The sequence below is a fragment of the Schistocerca americana genome, chromosome 3 (assembly GCF_021461395.2).
Source record: "Schistocerca americana isolate TAMUIC-IGC-003095 chromosome 3, iqSchAmer2.1, whole genome shotgun sequence".
In the NCBI taxonomy this organism is placed as follows: Eukaryota; Metazoa; Arthropoda; class Insecta; order Orthoptera; family Acrididae; genus Schistocerca; species Schistocerca americana.
In genome coordinates, this window is record NC_060121.1 from 457,654,550 (window position 1) to 457,671,511 (window position 16,962).

The 16,962-nt window shown below is 39.1% G+C and overlaps 1 protein-coding gene across 3 annotated transcripts in view; it reads right to left on the reverse strand.

The window, feature by feature from the left end:
* Positions 1-16,962, reverse strand: part of LOC124607494 (cytochrome P450 4e3-like) — a 94,249-nt gene that overhangs the window by 9,024 nt on the left and 68,263 nt on the right. For all 3 annotated transcript variants that reach the window (XM_047139875.1, XM_047139876.1, XM_047139874.1), the window contains 2 exons: positions 8,186-8,416; positions 3,059-3,259 (listed from right to left, as the gene is read on the reverse strand). In XM_047139875.1, coding sequence (XP_046995831.1) covers positions 3,059-3,259; positions 8,186-8,416 — 432 coding nt within the window. The remainder of the gene's footprint in view (positions 1-3,058; positions 3,260-8,185; positions 8,417-16,962) is intronic.

Here is a 16,962-nt window from a genome sequence, read left to right on the forward strand (position 1 = left end):
GGCCAACTTTTTGACAGCAACAAATATCCAGATTATGAAATCATGGTTGGCACGGTGTTGCAGAGTTTCATGAAATTGTGTGAGAACGTACGTATGGAGCTTCATTTTCTATATTCAAATGTCGATTTGTTGGCTGTGTCAGTGAAGAAAGAGGAGAACGGTTACACCAGGACATCAAAGATATGTGAAATAATGACGAAGGAAGATGCAGTAGAAACATGATAGCTGACTGCCGTTTTATACTAAAGAGAGATGGCTCTGGTGAGGGGAGGCAGTCAAGGAAGAGAGGTTTCGATCCACGTGAGTAAGGTTTTGACGCAGTTAGAACAGCGATTCGAAATTAATTCGTCAAACATGTGCTGCGTTTTTGTAATAATTATTAATATTTTAAGTGAAAAATTACCATTATCTACTCTAATGCAGCGTGTAGTGATTCTCTACAAGATTACAAAACAAGTATTTTATTTTGAACGCAATTAAAAAAATCCGCTGTTGAAAACTAAAGTGAGTTCAGCTAAAACATTGTATAACAATTTCAGCTAAAACTTTGTACAAGTTGCCACGGTATAGTAAAACCAAAATCCTGTTTGAAATGTTAATGAAACATTATCCCAGTGACACTTAACAGCCATAAAAAAAGTCTTTCAGAAAGTTTAAAATTGCAGTATAGTGTTGTTTTACTCCAGTGTCACTTAACAGCCATAAAAAAAGTCGTTCAGAACGTTTCAAATTGCAGTATAGTGTTGTTTCACTCCTAGACTTTTTGCTGAGAGTGAGAAGTAGATATTTGTCCCATTTAAGATTCAACGTCATAGGTATTCTAATATATTTCGGGCTAATCAACCTTGAATGATTATCCATTACACATGGGGTTTAATGGGTTGAACTTTAACGCTATATTCTGTATTCATTTTAATAATACACTCAGATCAGCTTTGAAATTCCCGATTTTTGTCTTTCAGTTTATTGTTATTGTTCTAAGATGTAACTGGAGCCTAAATACTTATCACGTAGCCATACTGACAAACAAATATCGTATTAGAATCTGTAAGCTGATTTGCTTCCACGTATTTCGATACGAGCTGTCAACATTAACTACGAAACACGTAACTAACCAACTGTCAACGCGATTTCTTCTTTATTCCCTTAGATCGGCGACAAACAAGACATTCTTGTGTCATCCGTTGTTTCAGACGATGGAGCAGTTTCTTATTTCGTTAAGGTAGTTAATAAAGGGAAATAACTTACTTTTTTGAGTACGTATAAATGCATGTAGTTTTCTCTCTTTATTTCTACGGACGCGTGTCGCGCGTACCCACTCGCTCACACACACACAGGTGTGGACGTGAATAATGCTCATTTGCATGTGTGTGTGTGCATGCGTGGGGGAATTCGCTCGTGCGCGCGCCTGTGTCTGTGGTTCAGTGGTTCAAATGTCTCTAAGCACTATGGTACTGAGGGCATCAGTCCCCTAGACGTAGAACTACTTAAACCTAACTAACCTAAGGACATCACACACATCCATGCCCGAGGCAGGTTTCGATACTGTGACCGTAGCAGGCGCGTGGTTCCGGACTGAAGCGCCTAGAACCGCGCGGTCACAACGGCCGGCATGTGCGTGTGTGTGTCTCAGAGATTACAGTAACTGATTTTGTTTCGATGGTTTTCTTCCATTTATCTCCACCGTATTAACTCTGTAGTACAGAGTAGGAAACAGTCTCATCAGCGGCATCACTTTCAGCATTTTTCTGACTTTGCTGTAGTCTAATACACATTATCTAAATGTAATACTACTGATGTGTAGCATATTCTCTCAGACACATATGCCGAAAGTTTCGAAAATAAATGTCCCGTGGTTGAGAATATATAATACAACAAATGATTGGGTGTAAAGTGGTACAATTTATAAGCAGTTGTACGACTGGAGTTCTGAACTGTAGCAGTAAGGTTTTCTCAACTGTAGCAATTAATACAGAAATTTCGCAGGTGTGACCAAAATAATTTTAATTTTTAAGACGTTGCAAACAAATATGAAATCCTAATACATATTCATTATCTAAAATACTATCTGCGTTTTACGGGAGTTGGAAGACCCAGGAACGCAAAATTACCATTAATCGGTTTTGCTTTTCCTGATTGTTCTTGTCTTTTCACTCATTTTTCTTTCTTATTTCTAGTTTTGCTTATGGACAGTATTTAGTCCCCATGGAAACCGAAACCCGAAAAATGTGTAGACCCAGCGGCCAGATTCCAGTTTTGGAGGAACCATTGATAGCATTTTGTAAGGTCACAGTTCTGACACATGACTCTCCTAACAGCTGAGCAGTTTTTAACTAATATTGCTCTGAGGGTATGTTCGAAGCCATTTGTCAGTTGCTTGGTTGTAACATGCTACAAGCTGCTTAAAAATGCAACATCTAGTGGCCGTAGCTTATGAGTTGTGTATGAGTTCAGGCTGTAGATGATTAGATCAATATCTCTAGCTAACAGCAGGCAACTCATCTAGCAGTATAGATGTATTATTAGATCAAATCAATTGTTAAAACAAGCATGTCGACTGTTATCTGTAAGCGAACCTGTACAATATATAAGAAAAGCGGTGGTACAGTTTATAAAACGACGCAATAAATTTTAAACTCACTACTCTTTTTGCCCAGAGTCTAGTGTAGTTTTAAAGGTCACTACGCTGCATTGTCAGTGAGAAAGTATGCCTGTTTGCTATGTAAATTATAAACAGGCTTAAAATATCTGTATGAGTTCAGATGATAAGATTCCAAATAAATTTTTAGTTCCTCAGAGCACAAAATAATTTTGAAGCATTTCACTGCCAAATTATCAATGATCTATCGAACTGGTCATCAACAACTAGTGTAGTTACTGCCTAGCGCACGTTCTGTCCAACACGAGGTACTACCATGCAGATGATTTTCTATGGATTCACAAAGTGACTCCCTACACTTTCCTCACCTTAAACATCACCATTCATTTAAAACTATGCAATGGGCTACCGGCTGAAAATTTTTTAGCTATAATTCTGGACACCACAAGCTCTACTTACCTTTATAACAGCCTCAGTGACCTTTAGCTGAGTGAGATCACTTTCGGTAACCGGTCTCAGGTAGTCTTCCCCAGTTCCGAAGATTTCGTCCACTTCCTTTTGAATTGCGTCTTGCCACTCTGGGTACAGACCCAGCAATGCAAATATACAGCTCAGTGCTGTTGCAGTGGTGTCAGTACCCGCCAGTCCGAATGTTCGTACCTGTTGAAACGGGAAGATGACAAACGAAGAAATGTTCCTTAGTGATAAAGAGCGTTAGTACCCAGTGGCTATAAATAATGTACAACTACTCATGGATATCGAGTCTAGACTTTAATTATCGTATGTCAGCGAAATTTAGTAGACTTGCTACGGCGTTAATGAAGAACTGGTTTCACTCAGGAAAAAAATAGTTCCAATTGTGGCCATTAGGTGCAAATCTGGCGTTGTTCACTGTATGATACCCACGCTGTCATTTGACAAGCCACAACACGAGTGAACTGTGTGGCTATCTAGACGACAGACCATACACTATTAATTAAACTCCTTTTTGTGAGTGGCATCAATTACAGTACCGCACTGATGGAGTATAGTTGAGCGAAAGGTCTAGAGAGAGGCCTGATGTCATTAAGTGGCTTAACTATGTGTAAAATGAAGGTGGAGGAGGAGAAAGGAAAGGAAAGGAACTACTGATGTCAGCTGCATCGGGACGTCAGGCGGAATCAGCAGCGACGAGAGAAAATGTGTGCCGAAGCAGGATTCGAATCGGTGCGTTATCCACTGCTTATCACAACTGTGCGGACTATCTCAACACGTCTCTCAGCTGCCCCACATTCACACCGAACACCACCTATCTGCAGTCCCTGTCCATTTTCTCTATGCTCGCTACTCTGAGACTCCTGCAGGAGGTCGGATGCACTTGTGTATCTACAATGAAGAAGTTGGATCCATTGTCCATCTAGACGAAAGAGTTGTATGAATGTGTGGCATCTGTTCTTTCGCAAAGAATAAACATCATAGGAAGAGGAATTCCTTCTTATGCAAGACACCTTTTCAGTTTCGTTTTACCCACACATGTTTCAGCACTTTTTGTGCTATCTTTTGTGAGTTATTTTATTTTCTTCCTGTAAATGTTTTGTTACATATAGTTACACATACTTAGAATAGGGAAAGTTAGTTTTGTGCGATATTCGAAGACACGAGTTAGAGCCAGGAGCAGGCCGGATTGCAGTAAGTTACGCATACCAGCAGTTGCGAAGGCAAATAGAGGCCACCGGGGTGTAGAAGTCCCGGAAAGGTCCCACACAGCAGTTTTCATGGCGCAAGTCACAGGCAGAAGAGGGCCACTGGCTAACCTAAGTGTTACCCATACGTGACGCGAAGTGGAGCACTTGGCATAACAGAGGCGCACAGCCGAGTATAAATAGGTAGCGTTTTCTAACTAGATTCATTCAAGTGTGGCAGCTCTCCTACACGGCGGGGCGTATCACACCACCAGGCTACATGCAGCAACAGATGGGGCGCTAGCATCCCAGCCCGTGACAGGCCGTTGGTTCGAACGGGGCTGCAGCCAGCCAGCGGCGGGCCACTCTTTGGCTCACTTCCGCGGGCAGTCGTCTTGGCGTCCGACACACGCCAGAGACTTCCTGAGGGCCGCAGATTCGGACGCCAAGTAGCGGGCACTTGTTCGTCGCAGCAATCTCAGCCATGCCGGTGAGGAGAATGACGCAGCTGGCCGCCCAAGGCTCACACCGAGCTGTGCTGAGTTGGCTGATGGTGTAGCCATCCTGACATCATCGGAACTCAGCAGGCTGGCCAAGGCTGGCACGACACAGAGTTGTGTTGCACAGGCCGCTGGGGTGCTTCCTCAGCATTGTGGGCCCTGTGACACAGACCGAGGGGAATGGAGCACTGTAGTGGAAGCCAATAAGTCATTTGGAAAGTTCTCACCGAGTTTTAATACGGCACCTCCCGGAACTCACCCACTACAATATTAACACTTAGACAGAATTTTGGTACAAAATTTTTACAATTGTGAATGAATAATTGTTGTGAAATATTATACATCATTTGTTTAGAGTTCACAGTTCAGATATGTATTAACGACCTGACGCACTGTATTTTGTTTTTTTACGTTATATCTCGTGCTCTTGTCATAGATTAATTGTCATGAGAGTGAGTGTATGCATTAGTTTACATACCCCACATGACGCTATTGGGTATTTATGTTGGTAGCTAGTCTGCTACACAAACTACAACTTGTCACCTGCAAACAGCAAAACGTAATTACATAACAGACAGATAAATAAAGATTATGTTTTGCTGTTTGCAGACAACAGTTGCAAATTGTGTAGCAGCCTAGCTACAAACATAAATACCCAATGGCTTCATGTAAGGTATGTAAACTAATGCATACACCCACTCTTTAGCTAATTAAGCTATAACTAGAACAATAGACATAATATGATAAACAGCATACAGTGCATCAGGTCGTTAATACATATCTCAACTGTGAACTGTAAACAAATGATATATAATATTTCACAACAATTTTTCATTCACAATTGTAAATATTTTGTACCAAAAGTATCTCTAAATATTAATATCAACAACAGTTTTATAGTAAGAAAATAAAATAACCCACTGAAGGTAGCACAAAAAGTGCTGGAACTTGTGTGTAAAACGAAACTGAAAAGATGTCTTGCATAAGGCGCAATTCCTCGTCCTATTTTCACAGCAAGCACTGACATAAGAAGAACTTCACCACCTCAAGATGATTAGAATAGACATCTTTGGGGTGAGGCTAACGTCTGTGTGTCAAAATAACCCAAGGACAATAGATGAACTGAAGACAGCGATAACTGAGTATCTGCCTTTGGTTACATGTGAAACACTGGTAAAGGTGTTCGCAAATACATGTAAACGTGTTGAACTATGCCTTCAAGAAAGAGGAAAACAATTCCACCACCAACTGTGAAACTGGTGAGCACAGTGTATTTAATTGTGATTAATATAAATAATTAATATAATTGTTTTAATTGTAATAACGTCGAATCCCATCTCCCATCATAACAGCGGCGACTATCATTGAATCCCGGGTCCTAACTCATACAGCATCATGAATGTTCTGCCAGCCTTACATCCCTTGCAAGGTGAGACACTCGGAGCTCGTCGTTGCGTATAGACTTTGCGGAGGCACTGTATTTCAACAAGTGATCATGTTTACATAAATTATTTCTTATCACCAAATATCAGGTCGCACCAGTAAAATGTGGATCTTTCTCTTTGTATTTCTGCGCCAAGACTCCAGAACACTTTCGAGATTTCGGCGTGGCCGCTACATGAGTGATTTGCATCTCACCCTCAGCGGCCCACCATGCTATAGTGGATTCGTCCCTTGCAGGCACCAGAATGTTCATACTAAATTTAAGTATTGGGAAGTTTATTCTAGAACTATTGTCTGCAGCGTAGCCTTGTCCTGAATTTAAACGAGAATAATAAACAAGTCAGGCAAAATGAGAGTGGAACTTGTGACATGTGGTACTACAGAAGAATGCTTAAAATTAAATAAGTACCTCGAATAACTAACGAGGTACTGAATTGAATTTGGGAATGAAGATATTTATAGTACAAATTAACAAAATAAAAGGTCGGTTGATAGGACATATCTTGAGGCATTGAGGAATCATGAATATTGTACTGAAGAAGAGTGAATGGGAATGAAGGAGGGGGGGGGGGAAGGAAGAATAAAAATAGTAGAATGAGACCAATGTTTGTTTACAGGTGGTAGTTCAAATGGATGTAGTTAGCAGTAGAAATGAAGAAATGAGGAGCCTTGTACAAAATAGATGAGCCTGGATAGCTGTACCAAACCAGTCCTTGGACATGAAGGCGACAGCTGTGACAAAGATGGGAGCTGTCAGTGTTAAATTACCAGGAGTGTGTGAGGTCATTCTCATAAAAAATTCGTTGTTTTTCAAAACTGGCTCTTACCACAGGCGAATAACAGCAGTATATCTAAAAATCGATATGGGAGAAAGACTGCCACTGCTGCCATTAGTCACTTAGCAAACCTTGCAAGAGACAGTGAAGGTTTCAATTTTGAAAGACCCACCTAGCACTGGAAACCTCACTACTTCCAGAGCTACGACTTGCATTGGTGTTACCTTTTACACTAAGTCAGGACCACAAGACCAGGATCTTCAGATTTCAGGCCGTAGCAAAATTCATTCAACAAACAACCTGCCAGGACAGACACATATATCAAAAGATATATTTTTACAAGTTCTTGTTTCAAGGCAGAGATCATAGCAACTATTAGGCCCAATGCATGTGCAACATACGTATCAGTCTTTTTCCTCATCACAAGCATTTCCACTGCAGCAGTATACCTCAAACAATTTTAGAAATTTTTGAAATTTATGTTCATAGACATATTAGAACAATAATGTCGCCCAAGTTTCCAACGAAAATTTAGCAACTGGGAACAGAAACTAGTTACATGTAGTTACCTATCAAAGACCTGTGGCCTGAACCCATCTGAGATGTAACGTTCTTTGTAGAACTGAGCGAGGTGGCGCAGTGGTAGCACACTGGACTTGCATTCGGGAGGACGACGGTTCAATCCCGTGTCCGGCCACCCTGATTTAGGTTTTCCATGATTTCCCTAAATCGCTCCAGGCAAATGCTGGGATGGTTCCTTTCAAAGGGCATGGCCGACTTCCTTCTCTACTCCGATAAGCCCGATAACCTCGCTGTCTGGTCTCTTCCCCCAAAACAACCAACCAACCATCTTTGTAGAAATACTTCTCTATTTGCTCACTTTCAGATTCCTTTGTTAGGTAAGTACAATTACTTGTTTCTAGTACATGTAACATAGCTCATCAGTGAAAAAGCATGAAAATTGTTTGTTAATCAAGTTTAATTTGTTGCATGACCTAGTTCACAAATGCATTTCAAAAAGAGAAAATTGGTAATTTCTGATGTGTTCATTCGCACAAAATATGTCACAATATATGTCACAGAAGCTTTATCAGGAAATGCTGCCAGTAATGTTTAGCCCTTGTATGTTGTGGCATCATTTTATGCCTTCGATAGAATGACTAATGTAGTTATTTTCAAAGGGAGTAAATGGATTACAGTACTTACCTCATCGTACACTTCACTCTCAGGGAGAAGCAAATTTCCATGATCATCCATCATTACATCCAGAAAAGTTTTCCTCTTCTTTGGTAATGCTTTGGATCGTCTCTCCCTAATAATTGCAAGTCCTTGTTTCGCCATGCCATTATACAAGTTCAGCTGTCGTTTTAATGCTTCACCATCAGGCGTTAGTGAGATTATCCAATCAATTTGCAACCATGGCTGGTAAAATCTCTTCTGTTACAGTAAACACAATAAATTTGCATACAGAACAATTAAATGAGGAAAACCGTTTATTTAATTTCCCTACAACGGAACTGTTTCACGGAGGCTGTGTCGAAAACTCTGTATTGCAAAGAAACAAAAATAAGAAACACATATAAAATTTAACTAGTTTATTTAAGTTCTTACATTCTTTCTAATAGGACTCGAAAGATGAAATTGATTTTTTGTAAGTGTGGAAGGAATACATTTCATAAAAAATCGCAAATAAAGTGAAAAGTGTACACACAGTGTCCAACCTTAAAGTAAAAAAATCTTTTGAAGTAAATTATATCAGGTAAAACTTTTGTTCAGTGTCACCCTGCTATGAACAAGCTTATAGCCGTAATACAGTGTGGAACTGTAGAACCTTGGGTGTCCATCCAGTCATGTAGTAAGTATTTCGTCAAGCAGACTCATTTTGTCATCTTCAGGTGGTCCATGATGAAGAAACACGTTCTTATATAGTGAGGTCCGCACCAGACAGCGATACTATGGACACTGGAAATCACAGTTCACTGCTGGGTGCAGTGAATCCCATCCACTACCGCCACCTTCCATGGTGGATATACAGACAGAAAAGAATGGAGTGATCGAGGGGGTAATCACCATTTGCAAAGGATACTGACAAGAGCGAAGCATCAGTCATCAAGAGTCACCTGTAGATGGCAATCAGTCTGTCTGTCAAATCAAAAACAACGTGTGATAGCTTTGTTGGTTATTTCTATAGCAATAACATTATAATCAATGTATGATTTGTTTTTGTTAGATTATTGGAACACTAGGAGGTCCTAATATTTTTCTTATTTTAGGTCTTATGGTTAATCTTTGCTGTCTCAACAACTGAATCTATCACATAATAAGGCCAGAAACAGAACAACATCTTAGCATCTATTTTAGGACTTTATTTGGCAATAAATATCATACCAAATTATCATGAGCTGTTTTGTCACGTTTATCTGATGTTGGTCACCTGTTTAATGTGCAGTCTTCCAAATATGTATGGACTATGTATGATAAGCCTCAATTCTTACAGAAACATATTTATTATTGGCTCTTGAGTACCCATAAGTTAAGTGTAATAAAAAGCTACTTCAATGAATGAATATGTCTTTCAAACACCAACAATGGAGAATCACTTCATGTAAGAAGTAGCTACAGCTCTACGGAAGATTATAGCTATATTCTATTAGCCTCAAAGAGGTGAAGAATGGCATTACATTTTTGTATAGTGATCATCTTTCTATCTTAAATCAAGGATGAATTAAAACTATTTATCTGAATGTGAAGAAGAATGCAGAAGCATAAACACAAGATATGAGAAACATATCAATAGTAATTAATACAAATGTGCTTCAAACAACATTAAAAGTAAAAATAAAGTTGCACAATGTATTAAAGGTGTAAGGAATATGAGAAACAGATTGCCAAAGGTGAAGAAAACCCTTTTCAAGGATATTCAAGGAAATATTTTTACTTCAATCACGCATATGAGAGGTAACGCTACACATTTCTTTTTCTGAAAGCATGATGTTTTTTATTCAGGATTGCAATAAACCATATTGTGTATTAAATAGAAGATCAACTGTTATTGATACAATCAGAAAAGTTAAAAGAAGGAATCAAATTTTTAGATGATAATGTGGAAGATTTCATCAGTATATGAAAACCTATTGAAGAAAAAATTGAAGCTGGAAAACAAATTGTTCCCTATTATAGCAAAACTTACATTCAACATTTAGAAAAATTCCTAGACATACCACCAATCAATGAATTTATTTATGCTTCCTGTTACTTATATGACTCAGAAATATAAGATGTATTAAATAAATAAGAAGAAGGTGCTAAAAATCTAAAAGATCAAAGAACTGAAAAAATCGATATAAGTGAAAGAATGTTGAAATAAATTGATCATAGTGAAGGTAATGTTTTTGCATTAACACTTTCTGGTATGTTTAAATATGTAAGTTACGTACCAGTAAAATATTACGGAGATAAATTTGTTGTTGGTGAAAGAGAAACTGAAGAGAGAGGTATATTAATAAAACTCTTAAGTAAGAAATGTCTGACTATAGACAACATAAAACAAAACTTGATACTATTGATTTATAAAACTAAATAAATATATTATTTGATTCAGGAGATCTATATTCTGATAAAAATCCAAATAAAGCAATGTAAAGTAGAGTATTAAATACAAAAATTTGATAAAAGAAATTGTAAAAATTGATATACTAGAATCAAGATAATCAAGTACAGACTATTCAGAAAGTGGGAAAGCAGATGAAGGATTAATTAACAAATAAAAGAAAAGCTTTTAGATATGTTTAGATGTGTGATGTTAGAGACTTAATAGACAGATTAGCTGAAAAGATGTTGGTATAGCAAAATTTTAATTAGTAAGTCCTATGATTTTACAGTAAATAAAGGAGTGCCTTACTTAATTAGACTTTTGAACAGTTTACTGCATGCATCTTGAATAAATGACAAATATGGAAAAGGATTAATTAAGAGATTTATTAAGAAATTACCATTCTGAATGCATCTTTCAACTCTAATTATTGTGTTCTAGGAACAAAATTAGAAAATGGATAACTGAGAGGATGTCAAGGTATAATTCAGACAAAGCATGTAGCAAACAAGATGTTTCATACAGAACTTATACAGATTTATAATCTAGACGTAAAGCAGATAAACAACTTCAGCAAATTGTAAAAGAAGAAATGTTGGCTTAAGATGCATCATTTAGAGAAAAATTAGCTGCAATACCAGTTAAATAAATAATGCATGGAAGACAAAATTAGGACTAGGATTGACAATTGGTGATAATAATTAAAGATTATAAGAATTTTTATTATTTTTTATATATGTAAATGAATAATTTCAGAATCGATTATTTTGTGCTACAAAGGGGCAAAACTACACGTAAATCAATTTAAATGAAACACCATAATTATCAATTACTTAGTACTGATAAGTGTTTAGTGAAACTCAGAAAAGAAAAATAGATAAGCAGAAAAACTGGAAGTAATTTCCTCATACCATTAGATATACCAGCTATGAAAAAATTATTGATTATTTAACAAAAAAGAAAGAAGGAACAGGTTTAACAAAACGTGAGAGAGGTTTTTTTTACTGATTCTATTAGCAGCATAAGGAGAGATTGCTTATTTAGCTTGGAGATCATCAGTTGTCCATAAATTATTTCCAAATAAACAAAAAACAGATGCTGAATTGGAAGAACAAGAAAGACATAATTTAGCAATAGAAAAGACAAGTAAATCTATAAAAAAATCGACGATGGGATTAATAAATATTATAGAGCAACAAGAAATTTTGATGCAGAAAATTTAATTAAACAGTCTGAAATTAAAGCATTATTAATTTTCTCTAACTCGTCCCGAATTATTCTACATTCCATTGCTGACACATGGTATGCTCTCTGGCTTATTGGTTGATGGTCTCCAGTGCTAATCCGGTGCTTCACTGTCAATTTGTCTAATTTGCTCTTCACCTGTGAATTGAAGCATTCAGAGAACTCTTGGAGAATCACAAGTAGTTTCTCCTCTTGTTCCTTAGTGAGATCTGGTGATAGTCGAGCTAGAAGGTATTGTCTAGTAGTGGTAGCGCCAATTTCGTCCACAGACTTGGTATCAAAAGTTTCTATGACGCTCAGCTGTTCTGCAATTAACGGCTCAGCGTTTGCTACGCAGAGAGTCTTGGAAAGATTTGCGGTTCTCAGCGACAGTTAAGTATCCGCAATTCACTGAATCCGTTCTTAAACGAGACGACAGAGGCAGGGATGACATTATTCTTCAGTGATATGTTTCTCTTACATTCCACTACAAGATCCATGGGTTGCTGCATGGTATGACGCATGACAGGTACCTTTCTAGCGCTAACTGCAGGAATGATCGCTTTGTCCAGCACACATAGTCTCCACACTATCGGATTCGCATCTTCCTGTCCACAATATCTCATCTCGTCTAGCATAATCTTCGAGCGACCACAATCTATAACTGCCTGAGAAGCTTTCAGAAAGTTCCATCCGAGAATGACGTCATGACCACACTGCTGTAAGATGATGAATTCTAAGGGCTGTGTTTGGCCACTTATACCCACATGAAATGTACTTCTTCCTGTAGGTGTTTACATATTTCCCATTAGCCACCTTCAGCAGAGATGTTCTGCTGTCGGCGACGGTACTTCTCCGAAATGACTGAATATGATGCCCCAGAGTCCACAAGAGCTTGAGGTGGTCTGCCATCCACGAGGATGCACCCACATCTTCTTGTTCATCTTCGTCGTCCCGAAATTGTCGTCGGCTAAGGTCGGTCTGCTGTGTTCTGGTGCGGGCAACATCAAATATCCGCCGCATTTCTCGACAATAGTGCACCACATGTCTCGCTCGTTCACAGTGGAAACGTACTGGTTGGTTATCCGGGTACTCCAGACTTCAGTCTTCCTTGGTGCCCAAACAGGCTCCTCAAGAGGCATTATCGAAACGTAACTCCGCCTGGATCTCGACTTTTTCACAGTTTTAAAGGGAAATGAAGGACGAGAGATTCGGTTCAATGTCTGTTCCACGTCCTCCCTTACGACCTCTTGAAGGGTCTCGGTTATTTGCTCGCCGTGCAATCCCGGTGCCTTCTGAAATTCCTCCCTCACCATCTGATGAAGAACACTTGTGAAATCTGTTGCTTACTCCACCACAGACATCGATACGACGTTTGGAAGCCGTTCAAACTTCTTGCGTGTAAATCTTTTTTGATGCATCGTCTCGATGCACTGTCACCATTTTAAGAAGTCATCTGCTGTCGAAACCTCTCTCAGGAGTAGGGCTTGATACATGTCTTCAGCAACACCCTTCATGAGATGTGCAACCTTATCTTCCTCCTTCATTCTAGGGTCCACTATTTTACACAGCTCCGTCTTGAATGTAGGATGCTATAGTACTCCTGTACGCTGTGTCCTGCACTTTAATTTATCTTCAGCCTTGCACTTCTGCCGTTGTGTTTCGCTGTAATACTTGCGCATTTCCACAGGGAATACTTCCCAGCTTGTGGACTTCTTATCGTTGTTCTCATACCATTTCCTGGCAGTGCCCTCCAAGTAGAAAAACACGTTAGCTAAACACACGGTGTCATCCAATTTGTTAAATTTGTCTGTACGCTCATATACCTTCAGCCACTTGTTTGGCTCTTGGCAATCGTCACCACAGAACCTGGAAAGATGTCTGATGTGGTGGCACACAGTTTCTGTCATCGTGGCGTCCTCTTCTTCTTCTGTCTCCGATAGAGTGCAGTCTGTTGAATGTGGCTTCAACTCGGGTTTCTCGCCACTTAAACGGCGGCTCTGTCGTGGCCTGATGGGAGCCATTGTGTCGTCGATAATGGGAGCTGTCACAAGGTCCAATACCCGGCACCTCCACCAGAATAAGTAGATGAATGACGAACACTAATTTCACTTAACGAAGGTTTATTCAGCACTTGCACATACAAGAGCGCAGAGAGAACTGCCTCCGGCCAGAACACATACATTATATATAAAGTTACAGAACATTCCAGTACAATGATACTTCACATTTGTGGATACTTATAGAGTGCACTCGAACCGAATATAGAAATTAAAATTGTACCGTCTAGGTGAATTTTGAAGTCACGACTCTCCATGCAACAGTTTAATATCATCACCACTTCACCACAGTGCTTCTCAGCATCTTCTGTGACATTGCTCCCTCCTTAAGAGCAAAGCGTCTCGATGTTACGTCATCCTAGTCTGGGAACGAGTCATCAGTCCTGCATACTCCGACTCCCGATGACTGATTATCGCCCTGGCGGCGATATTCTTAGAACTTCGTTTGCCGCCACGCTCGTTGTCACCTTTCCGCATGTTGCCTGTCGCTGGAGCTTCGAATTTACCCTGGTTTGCAGGATCCTTATAAGGCTTCATTCAAAGGACGTGGACCGTATCTCTGATCTTTCGTCGTCTTGTCTCAGGGTCTAAATCTCCAACTTCATAAGTAACATCAGGCAACTGTCTTCCAACCTTATAAGGTCAAAAGTAGTGCCTGAGGAGCTTCTCAGAGAGACCAACTTTCCGAACAGGAGTGAAGATCCAGAGGGGGTCACCAGGCTGGTAGACAAAAGGGCTGTGGCTCGCGTCATAACATCGCCGTTTACAAGCTCCAGCCGATCACCTAGCCGCCGCAATCCGGAAAACTAAAGGGTGAGACCTTCCTTGGAGGTTAGGCCGCCGAAGACAAAAATCCTCCACCGTCGATCACTACAAAAATGATAAGAAACTACGTCGTTATCCTCATAGATGGGTGACCAGCCCAAGCTCTTGTGAACTCTGGAGCATCATATTCAGTCCTTAAGACCTATCACCCAACAAAGTGAATGATGGTCTGTAACAACTGTGAATGGCCTTCCGTAGAGATACTGTCGAAATTTGCACACGGCCCAGATCACAGCAAGACATTCTGTTTCTGCAGTTTAATAGTTTCTCTCGGCTTTTGTAAGTGTCGCACATCTTCGTTTGCCACATGATGTCCAAGTATTTTGGTTTCTTTTGCTCCAAAGAGACACTTTCTTGGGTTAAGTTTCAGTCCACCTTGTTGTAGACACTTAAGAACGGCCCTTAGTCTTTTTATATGTTCATCAAATGGCTCTGAGAACACTATAATGTCATCTAAATAACAAAGACACATCGTCCACTTCAGGTGCCTTAGATGATTATCCATCATCCGTTCAAAAATTGCTTCGAATGAAGCCCTATAAGGATCCTGCAACAAAGGGTAAATTCGAAGCTGCAGCGACAGGCCACAAGCAGAAAGATGACGAAGTACGTAGCGGCAAAAGAAGTTCTTAGAACATCACCGCCAGGGCGAGAATCAGTCATCAGGAGTCTGAGTATGCAGGACCGATGATTCGTTCCAGGACTAGGCGTACTTAACACTGAGACGCTGTTCTCTTGAGGAGGGAGGAATGTCGCAGAAGACACTGAGTAGCAGTATGGTTTAGTGGTTATGATACTAATCTGTTGCATGGAGGGTCGTGTGTCCAAAACTTACCTGGACTGTAGAATTTTAATTTCTATATTCAGTTTGAGTACATTCTATAGGTATTCACAAATGTGAAGAATTATTGTACTGGAATATTCTGTAGCTGTATATATATACTGCATGTGTCCTGGCCAGAGGCAGATTTCACTTTGCTCTTGTATGCACAAGAGCTGAATAAACCTTCGTTAAGTGAATTTAGTGTTCGTCATTCATCCAATTACACCCTCTTCTAAACTGAACACCAAATTGTAATTTTGAGTACGATTTCATGCTGAAAATTATCATTGATAAACATATAAACAAAGTTTTACCATTTGGTGCTCTGTTATTATATTAAGTGTGGATGATAATCTGTATGATATAAATAATAATGATCATTCAATTGTAGTGCAAAATTCAATTTTTTAAATGCAACATTAAAAGATACAATTAAAACTGTCACTTGATATCAAATAACTTCATTTGGTGAAATTTACAATCGACTGTCTGAACCTCATTTTCAGTCACTGAGGACGATCATAACTGGTGTGTTAATTGCAAAAAAATTACTAAAACTCATTATCTTCACAGAACAATAATCTTAAATGCACAACAAAGGAATCTACATAATGTATAGAACGAAAAACGTACTATTGTTAAAAAATTATAAATGGTTGTGAAGAAATTATCAATAAATTGCATAAGACAGTGAGACAAATTTTTAAGAGATGAATTTTGTGATTCTTGAATTTCTCCCGGCGTATTTGATAATCAAAATATCCACGGGTATGCTGCCGGTCTATAGTGTCCAATGGGCACAATATTTCGGCGATCATACATGTCGCCATCATCAGGTGAACTGACGGACTGAGCTCCTGTGAACGTGCTGGCACGGAGATCCGTACGCTATGGCTGCTCAGAGGGAACAGTTCCTTCTGAGCAGCCATAGCGTACGGATCTCCGTGTCGGCACGTTCACAGGAGCTCAGTCCGTCAGTTCACGTGATGATGGCGACATGTATGATCGCCGAAATATTGTGCCCATTGGACACTATAGACCGGCAGCATACCCGTGGACATTTTGAGATGAAATTTTGTTTTGCTTCATTTAGATAATTTGTAGCAAGCAGACTTAATAGCAATACATACAGCAAAATTAAGAGGGATTTCAGTTGTTACTGAAAGATGTGAATAGATATAAACTATACTTGATGTTCTTTAAAAATTTGCTTAGTTTATTCAAGTTAAAGGGAAAATTTTGTCACAACAGAGAAAGTGCATGATCACTGATCATTATGATTATTACAAGAGACAAATATTTACTGGATATAGTAATATAAGTAAAACATTTTAATTGATTTTGTAATTGAAGATAATGGTATGAAGATAAATCTTTGGAAATGGCTAACTTGTGATGACATTGAATATGATGACAAAATTTTTGAAAATAATGATACTAAACAGCTGAAGAACTTTTA